We start from the raw sequence: 24,417 nt of genomic DNA on the forward strand, positions 1-24,417 counted from the left end.
ATGAAAAATTACATGCCAACGAATTAGTCAATCTTAAAATAGGTAAATTCCTAGAAACATATGAACTACCAAAACTGTAAGGGGAAGAAATTGAAAGCTTGAATAGAGCCATAACCAGCAAAGAAATTGAATCAGTAATCAAGAATCTCCCAATAAACAAAAGCCCAGGGTTGGATGGCTTTCCAGGGGAATTCTACCAAACATTTAAAGAATTAATACCCATTTTTCTGAAAATGTTCCAAAAAATAGAAATCAAAGGAACATTTCCAAAGTCATTCTATGAGACCAGTATCACCTTGATTCCGAAACCAAAGGCCCCACTAAAAAGGAGAATTACAGACCAATATTCCTGATGACCATGGATGCAAACATTCTCACTGAGATACTAGCCTACAGGATGCAACAGTACATTAAAAATATTATTCACTAGAACCAAGTGGGATTTTTTCCTGGGCTGTGGGGGTGGTTCACCATTCACAAATCAATCAATGTGATATACCACATTAATAAAAGAAAGGATAAGAACCATATGATCCTCTCAATAGATGCAGAAAAATCATTTGACAGAATACAACATCCTTTCTTGATAAAAACCTTCCACCATATAGGAATAGAGGGAACATACCTCAACATCATAAGTCATATACAGAAGACTAATATCTAATTAGCTAATTAGCTAATATCATCCTCAGCTAATATCATCCTCAACGGGGAAAAATTGAGAGCTTTTTTGCTCTCAGTGTCGTCTGTTCTTACCATTGTTATTCAACATAGTACTGGAAGGCCTAGATTCACCAATGAGACAACAAAAAGAAATAAAATTGGCAAAGAAGGCAACTTTTCACCCTTTGCAGATGGCATGATGATATGTTATGTAGAAACCCAAAAAGACTCCATCAAAAAATTGCTAGATTTGATACAAGAGTTCAGCAAAGTTTCAGGATATAAAATTAACACACATGTCAGTTGCATTTCTGTACAATGACAATGAAGCATTAGAGAAATCAAGGATTTGATCCCATTTGTAGTTGGACTAAAAACCATAGGATGCCTAGGAATAAACCTAACCAAAGAGGAAAAAGATCTGTATTCTGAAAACTATAGAACACTTATGAAAGAAATTGAAGAGGACACTAAGAAATGGTAAAACATTCTATGTCCCATGCCCATGGATTGGAAGAGCTAATACTTTTAAAATATCCATGCTATGCAAAGGAATCTACACATTTAATGCAATCCCTATCAAAATACCACCAGCATTTTTTCAAAGAGCTAGAACAATCCTAAAATTTGTATGGAACCACAAAAGACCCCAAATAGGAAAGGTAATGTTGAGAAGGAAAACCAAAGCTGGAGGTATCACAATTCTAGACTTCAAGCTCTATTACAATGCTGTAATCATAAAGATAGTATGGTACTGGCATAAAAACAGACACATAGATTAATGGAACAGAATAGAGAACCCAGAAATGGACCCTCAACTCTATGATCAATTAACCTTTGACAAAGCAGGAAAGGATAGCCAGTGGAAAAAAGAAAGTCTCTTCAACAAATGGTGTTGGGAAAACTGCACAGCCAAAAGCAGAAGAATGAAACTGGATCATTCTCTTACATTATACACAAAAATAAACTCAAAAGGGATGAATGAACCTAAAAATGAGACAGGAATCCATCAAAATTCCAAAGGCAAACATAGGCAGCAACTTCTTCAACCTTGGCCACAGCAACTTCTTGCAAGATCCATCTTCAAAGACAAGGGAAACAAAAGCAAAAATGAACTATTGGGACTTCATCAGGATAAAAGACTTCCATATAGCAAAGGGAATAGTCAACAAAACCAAAAGTCAACCTGTGGAATGGGAGAAGATATTCACACATATCAGATAAAAAGCCAGTATCTAAAATCTATAAAGAATTTATCAAACTCCAACACCCAAAAAAACAAAAAATCCCATCCATGGACAGAAGACATGAACAGACATTTCTCCATTGAAGACATACAAATGGATAATAGACACATGGAAAAATGCTCAACATCACTTATCATCAGGGAAGTACAAATCAAAACAACAATGAGATACCACTTTACACCAGTCAGAATGGCTAAAATTAATAACTCAGATGTGGGTGAGGAGAAAGGGAAATCCTCTTATAATGTTGGTGGGACAGTAAACTGCTGCAGCTACTCAGAAAAAATGTTATGGAAGTTCCTCAAAAAGTTGAAAATAGAACTACCCTAGGACCCAACAATTGCACTACTGGATATTTATCCAAAAGGTACAAAAATAATGATTCAAAGGTGTGTATGTACCCCAATGTCCACAATATTCAAAATATGGAAAAAACCCAGATGTCCACTGACAGATGAATGGATAAAGAAGATGTGGGGTGTGGGTGAGTACACACACACACACACACACACACACACACACACACAGGAATATTACTCAACCATCAAAAAGAATGAAATCTTGCCATTTGCAATGATGTGGATGGAACTAGAGGGTATTATGCTAGGGAAAATAAGTCAGAGAAAGACAAATATGATATGATTTCACTCATATGTGGAACTTAAGAAATAAACAGAAGAACATAGGGGAGGAGAAGGAAAAATAAGATAAAAACAGAGGGAAGCAAACCGTAAGAGACTCTTAACTATAGGAAACAAACTGAAGGTTGCTGGAGGGAAGTGGGTGAGGGGGTGAAGTAGCTGGGTGATGGGCATTAAAGAGGGCACTTGGTGTAATGAGCACTGGGTGTTATATGCAGCTGATGAATCACTAAATTTTACCCCTGAAACTAATAATACACTATATGTTAACTAAGTTGAGTTTAAATAAAAGTTTAAAAAAAACAGTTTTAAGTGCAAAAAGAGGTCTCTGTAGAGGGAATGCTATATAATTAATTGCCTTGGATATTTCAATTTTCCTCCCTTTCCCTCTGTTTAGAGGAACAGAAATAATGACTCATATGACAAATGTCTAAAGATACATACTTAAAAAGCCTAGCCTCTTTTTTTTTTTTTTTAAGATTTATTTATTTGACAGAGAGAAATCACAAGTAGACAGAGAGGCAGCCAGAGAGAGAGAGAGAGAGGGAAGCAGGCTCCCTGCTGAGCAGAGAGCCCGATGCGGGACTCGATCCCAAGACCCTGAGATCATGACCTGAGCCGAAGGCAGTGGCTTAATCCACTGAGCCACCCAGGTGCCCCAAAAGCCTAGCCTCTTGACAGAAAGAGTCTGTGGGGCTGGTAGCCTAATGTATGGAGCCATGATGTAACCTGGGTCATAGCATTACAGTGTGGGGCACCCAGCTGTATTCTTCACGGTGTTTAAAAGGACTTTCCATGAGGAAGCACCCTGTGGTACTCAGAACATGCTGTTAGGTCACATATTAATAACTTCACACAATAATGGCAACAGGACCCATTCTCTTTGCAAAGTGAAGGTTGTTTATTGCTTGTTATGATTTTGACAGGCAAGACCCTACATAGGGACCGTAATACCTACAAGGTGATCTTTATAGAATGCCTGCATAGATTTCAACATTGGGATGAACTCCTTGCGTGCATTCCTTCCTTCCCTTTTCTGGGTGAAACAGAGCCAAGCTCTCCCAGGCTGGTGGAGGCAGTGTGGGAGAACAGGGGACAAGGACAGAGAAGTTGCATTCTTGCCCTGTCATCTCCCCTCACTGCTGTCCACACCCACTGGGATTCACTGAGCTCATACACACATTTTCACATGGGGAAAGCAAAGGTCATTCATGTTGGAGAATATCAATCATATTGCATTTTCTTATAAAATGAGATGAAAAAATAAATCTAACCACACTTTTCAAGTGTTACTCTTCTTTAAACTTTTATAAATGTTAAAGCTCTCATTTTTCTTTTCAATATATTCTACTTAGAACTTTTAAAAAATAAACTTTCTTTTTTGGTACCTTTCATTTCCTGTGTTAGCCTTGGAAACATAAAATACATCTCACTAGAACTCTTCTGTGCAAATAATAAACATAAATAATATAACATCTAAGTTATAAAAAAAAAAAAAGAGAGAGGCCATTTCAAGGTTTTCACTGCTACAGCTATCCACTGCAGTCTCTGGAAGATGTTCCTAGAAGTAGTCAGTGGTCTGCCTGCTTAAGCCACACAGATCCTGGTCTGGCTGAGGTGGGCTGGGCAAGAACTCGCTGTCCTGTTTGTCCATCTGTAAACTACTTCGAGAGAACTGTAAGACACTTCCCAGCCCACTGACCAGTGAGAGGGAGGAAATCCAGTTGAGGGAGCTGAAGTTAGGCAGGTTGAAAATGGATGACAGGGGGGCTGCCCTGCTGGTATGGGTGGGTTTCATCTTGGAGTCCCCAGGACATCCTTCCAGGACAGGCTCCCTTGGCATGGAGGACCCCGGGGCCTGACTGCTCAGTCCCTCCAGCAGAATGTCTTCCTTTAAAGGTACATTCATGTCCACCACATTGGGCTCTCCACTAGCCTCTGGGGAGCAGGCTGGTTGTTGTACGTGCCATGACGCCTGTGAGGTGCAATCCTGGGATAGGGGTCCAGAGGTACTGATGCTCTTCTGTTCTGATGACTCAGTTCTGGGTTCTTCTGAAGGGTGTCCCTGAGCAAAGTTCTCTTTGGGAGCAATGAGTTTCTTGGGGCGCCTCTTGGCCAGTTGGCGCCCCCGCTGAAGTTGGGTGGGGAAAAGACTCCCCTGCAGGGCTTTGAAAAACAATCTGGAAAGAGCATATACAAAACATTCATCTGTGGGTGGTGACTTTGAATCTTCTGAGAGTTTCATTTTATAAAAATAGAGGTCTGAGAATGCTCTCAGAACTCGTTTAAGACTTGAGGGACACTGTCCCTGATACCCACCTGGGAAGCAGTGCAGCAACAGGTGCTATGAGACAAGTCAAATAGAATACAGGGTCGCCCAGTAATGTCTGCATAGTCCAATAAGGGTTGGACGGAGGATAACACGTTTCACAAGAAGCATTGTAAATCAAAGCCACAGTGAAAAACAGAAGGATACTGAAGCCACAAGCTATCCAGTTGAGCCAGGTCTAAGGGGGAAAGAGAAAGGGCATTTATTTAAATAGAGTTGCACTGGTTATCCATCAGTGCATAGTTGTTCTCAGGGCTTGGTGAAAACATGGGTCTGTGGCACAGGCAGCTGGGAGGGTCTGATGAAGCCTTTGGCATCAGTGAAACACCCTGGGCACAGTCAAGGAGATGGAAGTCAGGCATAGGAAGGAAAGACAGAGGGAAAGGCCAGCATGAGGCAGAGGAGAAGAGGAGAGCAGGCAGGAAGGAGCAAAGTGCTGCCCAGGTGAAGACACCAGTCAGGATGTGGCAGTCCCCACACCAAGGAGCTCTAATACACATGTGGCGGGCCCATGTACTTGTTTCCCTTCTCCACAGTGAAGCTGGCTTTGAAGTCACCTGTCTGCTCAGAAATCTTCTAGATGTCATGGAATCTGCCTGGGAGTGTGGGGCCTGCAGCATCAGCACTCCCTGGGATCATGCCCACAGCTCTTACCCAGGTCTTGGTTTCAATACCCAGGTGCAGAAGGAAGGTGAACAGCGCGATGGCCGTGATTGGGGTTCCCCAGGTAAATACATCTGTGTCTGAGTCATAGTAGGCCTGAAAGACAGTAGTGTCCTATGTCTGTGGGTCACTGGATGAAGCTGGTGAGAAAGGCTGTTCCAGGTGCCAACTTACCAGGTAAGGAATGAAAAAGCAAACCAGGCTCTGGAAGGCAGCATCAGCCATGTTTAACCAGAACGTGCGTGGCCGATACTCCTTAGACACAAAAACAAGCACAGAAATTATAGAAAAGTAAGAATCTCTTCAAATGATGTCTTCCAGTAGTACAGGGCCATTAATGCACAAGATAAGCACCCCAGGGGAACTTGCTAATTCAAGACTTTGGCGAGTTGGGGTCGGGTCACAGAGGGACTACAAGAACGTCTGCAGAGGCATCATCTGCAGCTGGGTCAATCATTCAGAGCATCTGTCCACAAGACCAGCTTCTCTAGATCTAGGTCAACAGCAGACACATAAAACGACTGCCTAAATCCTAAGAGGGAGCATTTTTTTAAAGCAAGATTTATTTATTTGAGAGAGAGAGAGCAGGGGGAGGGGCAGAGGGAGAGAATCTCAAGCAGACTCCCCAGTGATGATGGAGCCCAACATGGGGCTTGATCTCATCACCCTGATATCATGACCTAAGCCAAAATCACAAGTTGGACGCTTAGCTGACTGAGCCACTCAGGTGTCCCCAAGGGAGCATTTCTCTACAATAGGAAACAGCACTTCAAATTCTGCATGTCCTGCTCTAATCTGAGTTCTTCTGCTCCTACTTTGCATGATGTTGCTGCCCTTTGTTGTTGGGTCCCCTAGAATGTTTCTTAAGAGTGAGTCTTTTTAAAAAAATGGATCATGGAAGTGTTCAATGTTAAAATAAAAAAGCTGTACACTGAGGGCAAAATGACCTTGATATGGACTGATCAAGACTTCATTTCCTGGGCAACTACATTTGTAGTTGACTCTGAGCTCCTAAGCAGCTGGGGCTGGTACTGGCCTACAGGAAATGTAGATTGGACTGAATGAGCACTTACCGAGCACTTAAGAAAGTGCTGGCTAGGCCCCTCCTTCAGTCCTCTATCTCCACAGGACAATCTTCTTGTGCCTTGTTCCCTTGGCCAGCCCCAGCCCCTGGCCAAGGACAGGAGGACAAGCTGAGTACAGCCATTCCTCCAGTGCAAGGTATCATGCAGAGGCCCTCATCTGCTTGACCCTCAGTTGTTCCCACCCCACAGCCCCACCCCTGCTGCCTACCTTGAGGGAACCCAGTGTCAATGAAGGTGACCAGGGGAAGTCAACTCAAAAGTAAACAAATTCTAAATCAGATACTATTGTAAGACATAGGGAGCTCCATTCCCTTTGCACACATACAATAATTCCAACTAGCAAAGAGAAGCACTTAGAGGGCCAACTTTAAATGCTGGTAGGAATAGTTAGTAATTAGCATGTCAATCTATGTGTTGTGTTGATGTAAACATATACTTATATCTGCTTGTATTCACTTATTCTTTCAATGGATTCTCCATGGGTTTATCTGCTGATTAGTTCCCATTCAAAATAAATCACATTTTGAGGGGATTGTTTTAGAAAAATCCCTGTGCAGGAGGCAGCAATCCACATGACCCTGACTTCGATTCCAAGTGGACTTTCCTTAGGCTCCTGGAGACTGTTGGTATAGAGAATTTTCATGTCATTATATATTTTTTTCTATTAACCTCCCTCTTTTTTTTTTTTTAACTGAGGTACATTGGTACACAAAAACTTCACACATTTAATGTATACTTCTTGATGAGTTTGGACATATGCATATACCAGGATACCATCACTCCAACCATTAACCTCACTCTACTTAATACACAGCTCCTACACAATTAAGTAGATAGAATCCATTTTTTACCTCCTGCTGGTTATTTTCCAAAATTTTAACAATTTCCCCCAGGATGTCCATTTAAAGGGAGGTGTAGAGACTTTCATTCTCTGTAGGTGAATGTGGAGAGTGGGAGGGCCAAGCAATAGGAGATGGGGGCAGGAATGGAGCCTCACCTCCATGTTCTGGCCACTCTTGTAGAGCTGTGGTTCAGTCAGCAGCACTTCAGCTGGCACGTCCTTGTCCAGCACCCCAGTCACGAGCTGGGGAAGTGACGAGAAGAGCAGATTAAAGAAGATCAGATACCACTGGTCAATCATGGCAGATGCAGAGAAGCCACAGTAAAACTGGAACCAAAACAGGAGGCCCACGAACATCTGAAATCAAGAAAGGAAGAATGGGGACAAGCAATTCTTAGCTGTCCTTGCAGATTCATATCCAAGGTATCTAAGGGTTTTGTAGAATTTGACTATAAAGATTGAATTTAGAGGCAGAAATTTCCTTCAAAGCTCTAATCTTATAGCACGCTCTCACACATGCTCGCTCTCTCTCTCTCTCCTCATTTCTTTCAGCATGAAGGACTGGCAATTGGAGATGAAAATTCCCAAGGACAGCCCACAGAGAGACGATACTGATAACAGCCCACAGGAAATGCAGATCAAATGGAATAGCATTTATTGAGCATCTATGAAAGTGCTGGATAGGTCCTTCCTGACAGTCCCTTAACTAACAGGACAAACTCGTTGTATCTTGTTACTACAGCCAGGTGAGGAGATAAGGTCCAGTTGAGTATAGAAATTCCCCATAAAGGTACAGCAGGGACCTTCCCTGGTAGCTGTCCTCTGTGATCCTAAACCAAACCTATCTATTTTACATCTCAGATCTTGCTTCTCTCTTTAGTTACTTACCCTTTCTGATGAGGAACAGTGGGCAATTATTGATTCCCACGGCAGGGGGAACACACACAAGCACAGCAACAAAGTCAACGATGATACCAGGGTTGCTGCTGTGACCAAGCCCAGATATCCACTGGGAACTCTAATGGCAGATGAGGTATAGGTATAATCACTGGTTCTCAAAGTTATCCCTGCCTTGCTGAACAGGAAAGTGAGGGTCAGGGAGAATGAGCAGCTTCTTCAAGTCCATGCTCAGTAGGAGGAGTTGAGGGGATCTCTTCCCCTTATTACCTGATCACTGAACATCAGTGGCTTGAGTGAGTTTACATGGGGCATGGCAATTTAGCAATGTAAAAGCATTTAACCTATTAGCTGTATATTTTGGCATAGATCATTTGACCCTTTTCTGCCTCGGTGTCCTTGTCCTTGAAATGGGCACCCCCTAACAGTACTTAGCTTTGGGCTGTTGTGAGGATTAATGAACTAATACATTTAAAGTACTCACACAGTCTCCTTGTACACTGTGATTTATTGTTGTTTCAGTTAGCAGTACAGCCATTTCCTATGAGGCTCAAGCAGGGTAGTGTGCTTACTCGATTCAGAGAAAAGGAATCTCAGGTCCAAGATGTTGAATGACTTGACTATGGCCATTGTGTGAGTAATAAAAGCTGACCTGTTCAAACCACTTGTGGGTCTTGGCCTGGAGGGCAGACACCCCCAGGTGGAGAACATTCTCTGCAGGGGACCTCAGGTAATGGCCTGGGTTTTGGTTCTGAAGTTGCCACTATCTTTCTTTCTGACCTTGACTCAGTCACTTACCTTCTCTGAGCTTTGGTTTCTGGACCTGCAAATGGCTTGGTCTGAAGATCAGGAAGCAATGACACATATCCTCCAAGTTTTGTTTCAATCTATGACTTAGTGCAACTTACCCTTCCACACCGAAAACTGACAGACTTGGGATTTTCATTGATTTTCTTCCCTTCTCACTCCCACGGCTGACTTTCTCTCACCCACCCCCACAGGCTCAGCCTAATGACTCATCAGTGAACAACTGGAGTCAAGAGAAAGAGGAGGAAAAGTACTTAGTTAATTGACATTTTTTCCTTATAGTACCCAAAAGCCTTCTTCCCAAACTACTGCTGCTATGGAAACTTTTCTTTTCTGTTCTTTATTGGAAGGGAAGACTAACTTACTCCTAAAACTAATGAATTTCTCACTTTTGGAGGTAGAGTAATTATCCTTGCACTTCTCAACTAGATTGAGCACCTGTTAACAGAGGCCTTGCATCTCCGCGGTCCCCTTGGGACTCTTCCGGCTCTTGTTCAGTTTGTTTCCTTCTAGCTCATTTTCTACGGGGGTGGTGGCATTCAGGGGTGGTGGGCTGGGGGAAGAGAGCGCTCTGCTGTATTATGTATATATTCTTCAAGGTCTGATTCTTAACTGAAAAGCTTTGGGCTTGATCCCTAGCCCCGCTGTGTGGGGCACGGGCTGACTCAGCTCCTCCTTACCCAGCTGCCACAAGGGGCTGCTATGGATGCAGGTGCCCTGGGAGCAGGGCTAAGCCCTAGATGGGCTCCTGGGGGAGGAAGCTGGGAGGAAGCTGGAAGGAAGACGAGGCCCGAGGCCACCTGCAGCCCTCTGGCAGCAGCCCCAGCCCTGACAACCAGGTTTCATTTTGCGCTCTCCCGTTACAAATGCTGCACTATCGGTTCTGAACTTTTTATCTCCAGATTCTAATTTATGCCTTCTCCTTCCCATCCCCTCTATGAGGACAGATTCATCATGCCAGGCAGGAGGCTGTGCCCATTCAGGTGGCCACTCTGGCACTTATTTGAAACTGAAATGCTGAATTCCCTCCCCTCAGTCTGAGAAATTTTCATGAGGAATTATGGAAAATCAGAGCTCAACTCTCATGCCTTGTTTTCAAATAAAGGAAAAAAAATCCCTAGAAAGCAAGTAACTTGCTCAAGATTGCACAAAAATTAATGACAGAAACAGCTGGGGTTCTACCTTCTCAGCCTCACTCATCTATACTCAAGCATCCCTCCACCTCTTTGGGAACTGGGAAATTCTAGGCTTGTAAGTATATGCATGGGGCCTCAGCTCTGGGGATGCAATGCCAGGTGGTTGAGAGAAAGCAGGGAGTAACTGGCCAAGGCCAAGGGAAGCATGGCACAGACTTACTTGGACACAATCCCAGGCAGAACCTAATCCGAATTAATTTCCAGGACCTAACTGATCAAATTAGACATGATGTGATTGATCCTGGGTATTTGTATTCATTTATTAGAAGACATTTTGAAAAATGGGTGAGAGTAAGGGGAGCAAGAGTGTTGGGAAAAGTAGATGGGTCTAAATCTCCAGAGCAAACAGGAAGACGAACAAGAGTTACACCGATGGCAGTTTAGAGCTAGCAGGGAGATCTTTTAATGGAAAGAGGAAAAAAATATCTCTCTCCCTCTCTCTCTCTCTCTATACACACACACACACACACACACACACACACACACACACACATATATATAGACACATAGATATCTTTTAATTTATTGTATTTTGTTCTTTTTTAGGAGAGTATAGGATGATCCTGACACTGGAATTGTGGCATCCAATGTGGCAGAATTGTGGAACTACCCTGAAAGATCACTTACCCCAAGAATTTATTTATTTTGTCTCCTTGTTTGTATATTCAGCCACAAAGTTTTAGAGACAAGAGCAACAAGCAGCAACTCCTCAACTTCTTAGCAGAATGTCAACCCATTACCTATGAGTAGATAAGGATTCTAAAACGGCCATGGCATCCGTGCTAGAGGACTATGGAAAAGGACACCTGTCTGCCAAGGGCTTAGTAATAAAAGACCTAAGCGTTAAACATTAGGATCAACATGAAATGGAGCATGGCCCTGGAAGAGAGTCTCTGGAGAGACAGAATTATAATCAGTCAGCCAGGCCTGGGCATGACCTAACTGGATGGTCAGTTATAGACAGAGCTTGCCAGAAGGGGGCACGTCTGCCCTGACAGCACCGGAGAAAGTGTGGCAAAGACCTGCTGGTGGCCCTGTTCCTGGGGCCCTATATCTGTGTCCTGACCAGGGGACTCACACACCTGGCCCAGTGTGGTTATGTTTCCACAGAGGCCATTCAGTATTGGGATCACAGCATGACTAAGTGTTCTCATTCGGACTCCAGCACTGCCACTGCACTCCTGCTTATCCCTGGATTTCCCTGTCTGCTCTAGAAAGAGCACTGATTAGAGGATTCCTGTCTATGGATACCTTAGCAGTCTGCTCCCAGGAAACACATTAACAGAGTGGCTAAGAGCTGGGAGTCCAATGAGCTGGGTTAAATGCAGCCTTGACTACTCCCTGTGTGACCTTGTACAGACCACTGCAACTCATGATTCCCCCACTTCTTATTATAAAGCACTAAATGGATATTCTTGTTTGATCTGTTTTTACAACTTTCTCCTTTAGAGGTGCAGCTACCTTCATGACCCTGTGAGCTAGACTTCTTGAGCCTACAGGGGGAAAGGCCAGGCTCGGCCTGGGGTAAGTTCACAGAGGCCAAGGAGGATGGAACCAACAGGAAGCTCTGGGATGCCCAGATGGCCACATTCAGGGGATGGTCTAATAAATCTTAGCTCAGGCTTTTTGATGTAAAAACTCTAGAAACCAAAAAACAAAACAAAACAAACAAAAAACCCTCTAGAAACCAGAAGTATCAAACACCTACTGTATTTTTGTAGAAGAAATACAGCACCATGTTGGCAAGTCGGGAATAGCACCAATGTCCGTGAACAATTAAGAGTCTCTCTAGGTATCGAAATCTTGGCACTGCAAAGTCACTGGCCATCACTGCCTTGAAAGGGAACAAAGTCCTTGTTATTGGTGACATCGTACTCTGTCTAAGGTCTGTCTTATCTCTCCCAAATACAAGGAATGGAGAAATCCAGTTTCAAACACAATGTGCACATGATTGGCCAAAGCTTACTTTATCCCCATTTCCCTTATTATCTCTTTTAATTAAAAAAATAAATCAATCTCAGCAAGCATTCTTGTTCAGGGGTATCATTTTACAGTACTCATTTAAGATTCTGAATATATGTAATTGATTTTTTAAAAGTTTTTGTTTTCCCATGCCCCTCCCCCCTTTTTAAAAGATTTTACTTATTTATTTGAGAGAGAGACAGAGATAGCGAGAGGACCCTGGGATCATGACGTGAGCTGAAGGCAGATGCCTAACCAACTGAACCACCTGGGTGCCCCACTGTTTTCCCATGTTTTCTTTAACAAGCAAAAAACAAAAATAAAAACCCAGAGAGGCAGTTTCCCTACTCTTCTCCACCCCTTGATATTTTATTCATATTGGGATCTCAACCCAAAGATGAACCAAAGCTGCCCCTTTTCTATGAATCAGAGACAGGCAGTTGGCCTTCTTGGGAGGTGTGTTTTGGACCCTTCTTAGCAGTCACAAGTGACAAGTAAGGCCAAGCCCATGGCTCTGCTGGCCTTCACATAACCCAGTTCTGGGAAGCTGCAAAAAGGCAACAGGTGTCCACTCTACCCAGAAGGGAGTGAGGACAGCAGGTTTCCTCCATGGAAAGGAAAGATGACTGGGGTTGAAAGTGTCCCTCGCTTCACTGAGTATCATCCTCTATATTAATTAAACTAAGTGGGGAAGACAAATGCCATCAAAATGACACCTTTTGTACCCAGAATATCTTAGAATCTACCATATAATGAACTGCTCTGTTGAAAAAAAACTCAAAGAAATTGTCAGGAAAAGATAGATTTCTGCTTATTTTTGGAGGATTATTCTACACAAAAATATAAGTCTTCTTTTAAAATTCAACTGATTTCCCTCTAGTCAAATAATTCCTTGAAAAGAGTTAGATCACAGTTGATGTGGTCCCTTAGCTGAAACAGAATAATGTCATTATACATGACAAAAAAGTGTGAAGCCTTCAAATGTCTGTTTTCTAAACCCAAAGTTAAGGATTTCAAAGCAAATAACTGTTTCTATTCCTCTTCCTATGAACACTGGGGTTTGAGGGCTTTGTGTACTCATCTCCAGCCTTCTGCCACTTCTTCCCACCTCCAAATTTAGGCCCTGTTTGTCCCTCTGTCAAGGCAGCCTATTTGCCCCTCTGTCAAGGCAGCCTTACAAAATGTTCCCAACTAGGTTAAATCTTCCTGTCAAATACTTAATACCAAAACCAGTGTTTCTCTTTATATCATTTTATAAGAGTTGGGACTATCTATGTACATTTTAAATAAGTATCTGTCTCCCCAACTTTTCTGGACATTCCACGAGAGCCAGGAGAGTAGATGTGATCACCATGTACCTTAAGTTCCCAGTCAGTGCCAGTGCTCAATAAACACGGGCGACCAGATGACCCATGAACACCAAGCTTCTCAGAGATGCAGGATCTCCTTTGCCCAGCTGGGATAAGCTTCTCACTTTGGCTAAGCAGGAGGGCTCCAACACCCTCACTCATTCTTGATGACTCTGCTCAGATGCCTAGTCTCTGTGTTACCAAAGTGTCCCACAAAGCCCATCTTCCAAAGAGCTCACCTTTGCTTATTGGACTGACTAAAATGCAAGCAGGGAAAATATTCCCTGGGAACCTGAGCACTTGGAACAGTAAGAAAAGGTATCAGGCCTTACTGTCATCTTACATAACGTATTCTCAATAGGAAGTGTAGCTTCAAATAAATGCAGAAGCATCCAACAACGTTTTACCTAGAAGTTATTCCCACTCAAAGCTTCGCCTTGGTATGTGCCTTGTCATTTGGCTGTTCCCATCATTCCTCACATGACTTGAAGTATATATCTGCACTGGCCCCTGACTTAAGGAAGTGAACAGTGGTGGTAGCTCAGTCTCCTCCCCATCCACAAACATGAGAGTGTTTCATACAAAATGTATTTACTTGGTGCATTTCTCTGCATGTGCTATTTACAGGCACTTCCCTGGTTAGCTTTTCACTACAGGAAACAGGTGCAACAGAGATGATAATGAAAACATCAGAATGAACCAACCATCTTGTTCATCCATTCACTCCCTATGTACTAAGTGGCATTAAAAGGCAGAGATGAGGTGCCCTGGGTGGCTCAATCACTTAAGCATCAGCCTTTGGCTCAGGTCATGATCCCAGGGTCCTGGGATGGAGTCCCGTGTTGAACTCTTTGTTCAGTGGGAAGCCTGCTTCTCCCTCTCTCTCTGCCTGCCCCTCTGCCTACTTGTGCTCTCTCTACTCTCTCTCTGTCAAATAAATACTTAAAATCTTAAAAAAAAAAAAAAAGGCAGGGTTGAGTCCAACCTTGGGCTGCACTTTCATTTCATGGAAGAATTAAAACCATGCAAGTAACATAACACAGTGACTCAGGTCAAATGAAGGCAGGAAGAGAGTAAGGTACATGCTAAGGATGGGCCAAGAGGAACTACTGGGTTTCTAGCTCGGGACTTTCCATCTTACTGTTATTTTAATGTCAGGTAAGAAAATTAGTGAGTTCTGCAAAGGCCTGGCACATACAAGTGTTCACTGAATAAATACTGACTGCATCAGTGAATATATCAACCAATGACTAAATGGTGACCAGCATCTGGAATTTTTAGAAGGAAACTGGAAACGCTGTTTTCTAAAGTCTCCACCAACTTAAAAAAATGTCATGATTAAAAATTAATCAAATGTTGGAAATCGTTGTGATCTTACATCCAGAACAAAGTTAATTTTAATTAACTTGCGTGTTCAGCATCTGAATCACATGTTAAGAACCAACACAGTGGCAAATGAAAAAGGCAGAAATAAATTTTTATGTGAGTCAAGATGGATACATTCCATTTTTATAGCAATACCAGATTCCAACAGTCCAACAGCAGAGTCATTTTTTCAAATGGAACAGTAAACCAACAGTCCAACAGTAGAGTCATTTTTTCAAATGGAACAGTAAAACATGCTTTCTTCCAAGCATGAGCCATAAATAGAGAGAAGGTGATGACTCACCTTGCCTAACTCTGTTCCACTTATTTCACAAAAATATACTTAGGGACCTAGGAAAAGCTATTTACTGCTTCATAAACATGAAGAATTAGCCACCTCTACCTTATCTTCTACAGCTTAGTAGAAAGTGAGCATCACATTGCACTGAAGGCCAACCCTTTAGCTTTGTCGGACAAAGCCTATGACAAGGTACGACAGTGGGCCAATTAGTCACATAGGACAGCCCTAATTGGTCTTTACCTGCATGCCCTCCTGGCCCGAGATTCCCACACCCACATCTGCCACCTGGATCATGCTGACATCATTGGCTCCATCTCCTAGAAACAGCATAGGCAGGAAGAATCGTTTGAGTTGAGATGCACAGAATCAAATGACTTGACGGATCTTCATGGGGTCCCTACTGGGCTGAGTCCTGTGAAAGGGTCATGAGGATGAGTAAGGAAGAAGCAGTGCAGAGTCTGCCCAGGGAAAATTGAGTTAAGCAGTCAGAACAAACATGGTGTGGGGTTTGGAATTGCCAGTCACATCAAGAGATGTTTCAGAAAGCAGGCTAGCATGGTCACCGTTTTGCTTAATATTCACTCTACATTATTGGCTCATATACCTAGAGATAGAGTCCTTAACACGGTGTCTTGTGCAATAAAGATGCTATCACCGTCATCGTTACTATTTACTAGGCTCTAGCCTTTATCACATGTAGAGCGTATCAGTAAAGGCTATTCTAATTCATGCTTACATGCATGGTTTTCTAAACTGAAAAAAGGAAGTTAAGTTCTGCCCAGCAAACTGTACAGCTCTTTCTGTACACTGATTACCAGCTAGCTTATTAGCTATGGTGCTTACCTTTGGGCCCTCTAAAGATGTGATAAAGAAGAACTCCCTATTTATTCAGTCAAGCTGCTGACAGAAAATGGTTAGAAACAGAGGACAAAGGTCAGAGATCTCATCACCTTTGGGGAAAAGCAAGCAGAGATTTAAAGTCACTGTCACTCAGGAATAGGGCAGCAGAAGGACCCAATCACAGAGTATCTCCCAAGTTTCAAATATGCAAAAAGTGCAGATATACAAGTCAGAGTGATTCATAACCTGGTTATAGGATGTCTCGGCTCTATGATTTTTCTGTACTCTTTTTGCACTGGCCTAACATGAGTGATCAGTCAATATTCGTGAAATTGAAATTCTGTGAAGTCATTAACAATCTCTGCAGTTTTTCCCAGAATGTTCCAAACAAAGTGAGATATGGCAGGCAACAATGTTCTCTACATTATTAACCGCTGGACACCTGGGACTAGGTGCCATCAATACTTTCATTTATGGTCAAAGAAATGAGCTAAAGTTCTGATGGGCCATTACTTTCCCTTTTGAAATTCTATTTTGTTTTTTCTTTCTTTCTAAGAAAGAAACTACTTCCATTTTTTTTAAATGAATACCATCCACCAGTGATTCCATGGCTGACCCAGGCACTGACGAGGCTATGAAAATGTAATTTATTCATTCATGTGTTACACCAGCCTTACCGGGGGCATGGTCCTCATGCCACCATAGAGAGGACCTCAGAGAAGCCTGCACCTAGCCTGCACACTCCTCAGCACCAACCTACATCACTTGCTAAGGGAGCTCTGAAGCCACTCCAGATACATAAGGGCAATGGTGGACTGAAACAGCCTTCCCTGGAAGAGGGACACAGCTGGGGCCTTCCCATAGCCTGGACCACAGACTCAGAGTAAACATGTGTTCACATCTACGGTCATCTCCCTACCCTTAGTGATTACCAAAGCCCTGAAGATGTACAGGGCTGTCTCCATAACAACCACACTAAGGCTATCCCACCTCATACCCAGGCTCTACCAGCCTCAACTCTGTCCTGATGAAGTGTCCTGTGTGAGAGAGTAGCAATCCCCATATCAGGAAACTGTCAAAGACCCTTTGCAGAAAACACTGTAATCATTATTGATAGGCGAGGATCTTTTATTTCAGAACCAAATCTCACCTAGGTATAGATTCTATATTCAGGGAGACCAAACTTTTTTGGTATCTGGGGATAAAGGGATCACCCCTTTCCCTGGGCTACCTGCAGTCTTTCCCAGCCCTCACCAGCAGATGGTGCTGCTAAGTCCCCGAACGTGGCTGCAGATGGCACCCCAGCCAGAGTGGGTGGGGATGATGCCCTGGGAGGAGGGAGGTGAGGACTGGGTAGCACTGGAGAGGACCCTAGAAGGCTCTCCAGGCTAAAAGTCTGCAAGGAAAAGCCACCATTAGATGCACAGTTCTTAAGGAAATACTGTAAGGTTTAGCAACTACTCACATGGATTCATTTAATTACATGCTTGTCTTGGAACAATCAGTAAAGTTCAAAGGTTAAGAAGCAACAGGGATTCGGATCACCATCAGATCTCTGGGTTCTTGCAGTATTATGGAGTTTTGCACTCCAGTTGGGTCATGGTGACCAGAAGCCCCTGAAGAGGGCCTTCTTTTTAAGGTGTTCTGAAACAATACTTAGTATGCAGGGCTCTGCTGTGGCAGAGGCTGCCTGGAACAGGAAATGTCTAGTCTCCTGTCTCCCAAGAAACAGTGTCAGCTTTGTCTTCTTAAACCTCCATTGTATAACTATATACAGCTATATATACAAGCTATAACTGTTGTGCCACACTTTGTGGTTTTCAAGTCCATGTTTTATATTTCAAACAGGCTGCTTATTTTCTTGCACTGGGTGTGAATTTATAAACAGAAAAAAGAGAAAGGAAGTGTTTTCCCATCTTACAGTATAGCACCGACAGGGTGGAAACTCCAGGATGCATCCACAGGAAGCAGCTGCATAAGACAGAGTCTACTCATTTACATAGGGTCTAGCCTGGCTGGCTTGGATACTTGCCTATGGCCAGGGTCATGGCCTTGAGCTTGCTTCTGACTAGTTTCACCACCATACTCTTCTGTAGAGGTGTCGAGCGACAGCAAAGGACTGAACGGCACTGCTTAGCGAGAAAGAGAAATTTGTCTTCTAGGTTTTTCTCAAGGGCATAGGCCAGACTTCTCCCATCGATCACGAGGCTCAGGCTGGGGCCAGAGGTGGTGGACGTGGAAGGTGGGCAGACAGGGGAGAACCCCACGCTCACGTTGCCTGCAGTCTTCTCAGGGGTGCTGCAGGGGATCCTGGACTGCACGTAGTGTAGACACTGGTCTAGCAAGGCCGCACAGGCCTCCTGAAATGGACATGAGAGGAAGCGCTGTTCACTCAGCTGTACCACGCATTCTCTTACCTTCCTCAACACTGATAGTTTGATCACATCAAGGGCACCAGGCTGCAGGCTCTGCCCAGAAGGGAAGTTCACTGAAGATGATAACTGTCCACATGAAGAGGATGAGCTTGTCTAGGGTTTTGATAAGACTCCACTTCACTACCCATTACACTCTGTGGACGTTAGACGAGAATGTCTTCCGTTTGCAAAATCCGACTGTACTATGGCTAAACTGCTGGCTGGTTAGGCTGAGGGAGTCTAACACGCACCCCTCTGTACTTCTCTGAGGGCTTTACTCAGCCATTTTTGCTTGCTTGTGAGGTACGAAACCTTTTAGAAGTCTTTATTATGATTATCCTCTAAAGAAGTGTAATTATCAGGGTTTCCCTAAGCTCTCCAGTTGGCCAGGGAAATAATGTTTTTAAAAAGCATAATTTCTGAGGCTTTTATTGGCAATAAAACTGTACCTGAGTTCCAAAACTGTACCTGAGTTCCAGAAAGAATAGGAAAACTTATAGAAGAGACCAAGGGGTCAGGGGAAATAAGAGAGGTGACAATTTCCAGGAGTAAACACACTCCAGGGAAGGCAAGTAGTTCTTGGACCTCTGTGGACAGTGAGCCCACTGGGTAAGCAACCAATTTCCTGCAACGCACCCTGGAAATCCAGCTGTGTCAGTAAGTGCTTATTGAGGGCCTTTTGTATTTAGAAAAGTGAGACAAGAAAAAGGAAGACTAAGAAGACACAGTTATTAGTTCCTGAACAAATGGCAGCAGCTGAACATATAATCAATCACAGGAAGTCACAGATTAGGATGTGCAAAAGCATTACAGGCTATGAAGAGGGAGAGATTTGCTTCTAGGGTGGGGCTGGGAATGGCAGTAACTGAGGTGGGGCTGGAAGAGGATGTGAAATCTCATTCTACAAACACCCTGAGTTCCCTTGTGCTAGCACCAAGCCCTGCTAAGGTAAACTAGAGTAAGCACATCCACCCTGTCTCCCCCACTGAAAGCAGCTATGGCAGTCGAATAGAGAAGTCACAGAGCAACTGTTTGAGGACTTTGAAAATAAACAGTAGCTGTTGCATTGGAGAGGAAGACTAGTGTTCTAAGTACACTGGACAGGTGGGTGAGTTTTCCATTTTCCCTCTGGTCTGTACCCAAGCATCATAAAACCTAGAAGTAGGAGCCAACACAGGGACAGAGAGAGCTCCAGGAGAAATCCAACCCTTACCCCCTATTCCTGCCCCTGCTGGAGGAGTGGAAAAGAGAACCCCCAATGCACAGAGAAGATAGGGGAAATCCCACTTTTATTTATCTTTTTCTCTATTCTCTGGATCCCAGCCCCAGGTAATTTTGCTATTATGGCAGCAGGACAATCTGTTGCCAAAGACTCTATTAGAGAAGCCGTGGTCCTGTGGTGTTAAGATAACTTCTGCCTTTTTCTCTCTGTCCTATCACCACTTGGTCTTGGATAGAGGTGTGGGGCAGAAGTACAAAGTAGAGCAAGGTAACTCAAACCCAGCTTTCTGGCCAGAGGACTGGAAAGGGGAGTCTCAGAGAACCAGAAAGTACTTAAAAAAAAAATGGTGAAGAGAGAAGAGCTTGGTCAGCTGACCCCATAGCATGGCTTATTAATTCTTGGACTCACCCACAAACCATGCACACATAGACATAATCCTAAATGGCATAACAAAGACTTTTGAGAATTGAACTAGGGATAGACTGCCACCCAAGTTCCCAACTTTTATTAAGGGGTGGCAAAAATGTGAGACAGAGTCTAACAGCTTGGTAAAGGCTACACAAAACTGACATCAAAACGGCCACCCAGAGGCTGTTCAGAGCTTGAAGCCTGTATCTAAGACGGCTGATTACCTGCCTTGAATATATCTAAATTCTTCACAGAATTTTAAAATAACCATTGTCATTCAAAATGCCTACAATACAACCCCAAATTCATCAGCATGCAAAGAAGCAGGAAATTCTCAATGCATGTGAAAAAAGACAGTCAACAAAAGCCAAAGTGAAGATGTCACAGATACCAGAATTATTTGAGAAAGACTCTGAAACATCTATTATAAAAATGCTCTATCTAATAAGAGTGGACATTCTAGATGAATAGAAAGAAAGTCTCACAAAAAAGACAAAATATAAAGAAGAACCAATAGAGATTTTAGAACCCCCCCAAACAAAACAAAACAAAACAAAACCCAAAAAAGTCTAAACCAAAATAAGCAGCTCATTGGTTTCTAAGTAATTTATGTAGATATTCCCTCCTCAAGGAGGGGAAATAGAACTCCACACTCTTGAGTGTGAACTGTGCATAGTCCCTTCCTTCCAAAGAGTACAATATGGAAAGGAGTAAAAATAATTGGCTTACAGTGGAGAAAGCTGACAAACATAAAACCAACAGTGGCACATCATGTTGATAGAATGTACTTATTAATATGATGTGATACAATGATGAAAATGGCACTTTAGGCACTTTTAGAAAAACACCCGACCAATCCCCATATAAGGGTATTCTTTAAAATAACTGATTAGTACTCTCAAGTCATCAAAAAGAGAAAATTTAAGAAACTATTACAGCCAGTAAGAGCCCAAGGAAACATGACAGTTAAATATAATGTGATATTCTGTATGAGATCCTGGAACACAAAAAGGACATTAGGTAAAAATTAAGACAATGTGAACATAGCACAGATTTTATTTTATTTATTATTATTATAATTATTATTATTATTTAGAGGTGGAGGAAGTATTATTATTATTATTATTATTATTATTGTTATTAATCTCAAGCAGGCTCCATGCCCAGCACAGAGCCCAATGTGGGGCTTGATCCCACATCCCTGAGATCATGACCTGAGCCAAAATCAAGAGTTGGATGCTTAATCTTGGAACACCCAGGCACCCCAAGTATAGATTTTATTTTATTTTTTCAAAGATTTCATTTATTTACTTGATACACAGAGATCACAAGTAGGCAGAGAGGCAGGCAGAGAGAGAGGAGGAAGCAGGCTCCCTGCTGAGCAGGCAGCCTGATGTGGGGCTCGATTCCAGGACCCTGGGATCATGACCCAAACCAAAGGCAGAAGCCTTAACCCACTGAGCCACCCAGGCGCTCCCCAAGTATAGATTTTAGTAAGTAATAACATGTCAATATTGGTTCATTGATTACTGTTACAGATGTTAATAACAGGAAAATTTTGGTATGGATTATTTTGGAACTTTCAATACTATCGTTCTAATTTTTCTATAAATTTAAAACCATTGTGCATATAAAGTTTATTTTTTAAAACATCACTAAATAGCCCAACAGCAGAAAGGAGATAACAGAAGAAAAAGTCAGTGAACTCAAAGATCAACAGAAATTAACCAATTTTACCAAGAGAAAAAAAAAATAAAAAAAATGAAGACAGCCTCAGGGAGCCTTGAGACAAACTAGAAGACCTGACATTCATGTCATCAGTCTTCCAGAAGAAGAGGAGAAATTGCAGTGTAGAAAAAAATGTCTGAAGAAATAAAAAATGGCTAAAAACCTGCCAAATTTAGTGAAAGACATAACCCCACAGATTCAAGTAGCTCAGCAAATCCCAGAGTATCAATCTGAAAAATTCTGTGCCCAAACACACCATAAACAAACTGCTTAAAGGCAAAATCAATCAATCAATCAATCAAAACATCCAGAAAAAAATGTTGCATTAGCTATAGGGTAACAATGATTTGGATGACTCTTGATTTCACCTAGAAACCATGGTGAAATAAACACATTCTCTGAACAAAGGAAAGTAAGAGAATCTGTTGGCAGTAGACCTACTTTAAAGGAATTGCTGAAGGAAGTTTTTCAGACAAGAAGAAAAAAAATGCCACAAGGATGCTTTTAACACTGGGGATGAAAGAAGTGTGACAGAAATTCTCAATATTCACATAAATAAAATGGGCTATTCTTTCCCTTTTGACATCTTTAAAGTATGCTTTTTGATTGAATGCACAAATTATCTGACAAGGATTTCCATCTCTGTAGCTTTCATAGAAGATGCCTACAAAGTAAAGAGGTAAAGGGACACATGGTGTGACAAGACTTCATTCTACTTGAAGTAGCAAAATACTGATTGTACTGATGACTTAAGAATGCATATTGTATTTTCTATTTTCTAGGAAAAAAAAAAAAGAAGCTAAAAACCCAAGTAAAGTGTTATCAAAGAAATGAGATATATTAAAATGTTTTAAGGATACTAAAACATGTTACTAAAAAATGTTTTAAGGAACCCAAAGGAAGGCAGGAAAGGGAATGGAGGGATTGAAAACAGAAAGAATAATCAGGAAAAAAAAAAAGAAAAGAAAAGAAAGAAAACTACCAATATTAAGACTTCTATACTCCACAGGGCAGCATGACACTGGTGAAGGGATAGACATGCAGGTCAGTGCAACAGAATAGAATGTCCAGAAATAGATCTTAAAAAACATGACCAACTGATTTTCAACAAGGGTGTAAAGATGATTTAGTGGGAAAAAAAGGCTTTTCAACAAATGGTGCTGGATGAGTGAGCTATATGCAGAAGAATGAAGTTTGACCTGAACCTTAGACAAAATTCCACATAAAATGGAATATGTCTAAAGGTACAGCAATAAACTACAAAGCTTTTCGAAGAATACATAGGAATAATCTTTGTGGCTAGACACATCTTAAATGTAACAGCTAAATGATAATCTGTAAAAGAAAAAGAAAAAGAAAAAAAGAATCAGACCTCATCATACAGTTCAAAAAGACGTTTCAAGTGGGAGGTCATTCAAGGAATCGGAGCCCAGGCCAGGTTTATGAGAAGTAGATACACCCTACATACTTGGAGATTTAAATAGATAAATGTGACTGGATGAAAAGTCTAGGTGCCCAGCGAAGCGTCCGCAAGGTGACCCATCCCATCCTGAGTATATCAGTGTTGAACAGACTGGTATGCAGACTTGTGTGACTCATGAAACAATTCTCCAATATTGTTGACATGAATATGTCAGGGAAAATCAGACTTAACTTTGCATTAATAAAGTCCAGAGATGCATCCCTTAGAAATTAAGAAATCCCACCAAATCCCACATCCTTCTAGGCAATGGTAAGAAACATGCAAGGAACCCAACACAGATGTAAACACAGAGGTAGAGGGCATAGAAACGGAAGGCATTCCTGCTGCCATGAGGCTGGGTGGGTATGAAGCTGCCCCAGGCAGAGCACGGCTTCCTGGAAACCTACATACCTGGGACTCAGCATTCAGGGTGATGACTTCCTCATCATGGTCCAGCAGTTTGCAGGCATAGGCAATGTTAATGGCTGTTTCTTGTTTGTCACCAGTGAGAACCCAAATCTGCAGGCCTGCTTGACGCAATTTAGCAATGGTTTCTGGGACTCCATCTTGCAGGCGATCTTCAATCCCAGTGGCACCTGGTCAAACGTGCAAGTGTAGGTGAGCCCCCTCTGCACATGCCCTCAGACCCTTATGAGGCACGGATGCCACTGCCAACATAGCAGCGATGCTAGCATGACCCCATAGATTGGGACCTGCTTGGTGCCTTTCTCATGTGGATGATGACTCATTTCCAGACCCTTGTGAACACTTTCAGTATCTCCCTCGATTGACACGCACACAGTCAAGAATGAGTCAGAATAGCTGTGAAGCACCAAACATAATTCTCTGTACTTACGAAAAAGCACTTCCAATGCTTCCTAACAGGCGGCTAATTTTTTTTTTTAAGATTTTATTTATTTATTTGACAGAGAGAAATCACAAGTAGATGGAGAGGCAGGCAGAGAGAGAGGAAGGGAAGCAGGCTCCCTGCTGAGCA

At 42.4% G+C, this 24,417-nt stretch overlaps 1 protein-coding gene across 2 annotated transcripts in view; it reads right to left on the minus strand.

Moving 5' to 3' along the window:
- Nucleotides 1-3,435: 3,435 nt before the first annotated feature.
- The window catches only part of ATP10A (ATPase phospholipid transporting 10A (putative)), a 191,658-nt gene continuing 170,676 nt past the window's right edge, over nt 3,436-24,417 (minus strand). For both annotated transcript variants that reach the window (XM_059371731.1, XM_059371732.1), the window contains 9 exons: nt 23,832-24,016; nt 18,219-18,546; nt 15,587-15,663; nt 12,078-12,203; nt 7,626-7,826; nt 5,718-5,798; nt 5,535-5,639; nt 4,871-5,058; nt 3,436-4,731 (listed from right to left, as the gene is read on the minus strand). In XM_059371731.1, the coding sequence (XP_059227714.1) occupies nt 4,113-4,731; nt 4,871-5,058; nt 5,535-5,639; nt 5,718-5,798; nt 7,626-7,826; nt 12,078-12,203; nt 15,587-15,663; nt 18,219-18,546; nt 23,832-24,016 (1,910 nt within the window). In that variant the 3' untranslated portion in view covers nt 3,436-4,112. The remainder of the gene's footprint in view (nt 4,732-4,870; nt 5,059-5,534; nt 5,640-5,717; nt 5,799-7,625; nt 7,827-12,077; nt 12,204-15,586; nt 15,664-18,218; nt 18,547-23,831; nt 24,017-24,417) is intronic.

Source organism: Mustela nigripes, chromosome 13, assembly GCF_022355385.1.
Source record: "Mustela nigripes isolate SB6536 chromosome 13, MUSNIG.SB6536, whole genome shotgun sequence".
NCBI classification, from domain to species: Eukaryota; Metazoa; Chordata; class Mammalia; order Carnivora; family Mustelidae; genus Mustela; species Mustela nigripes.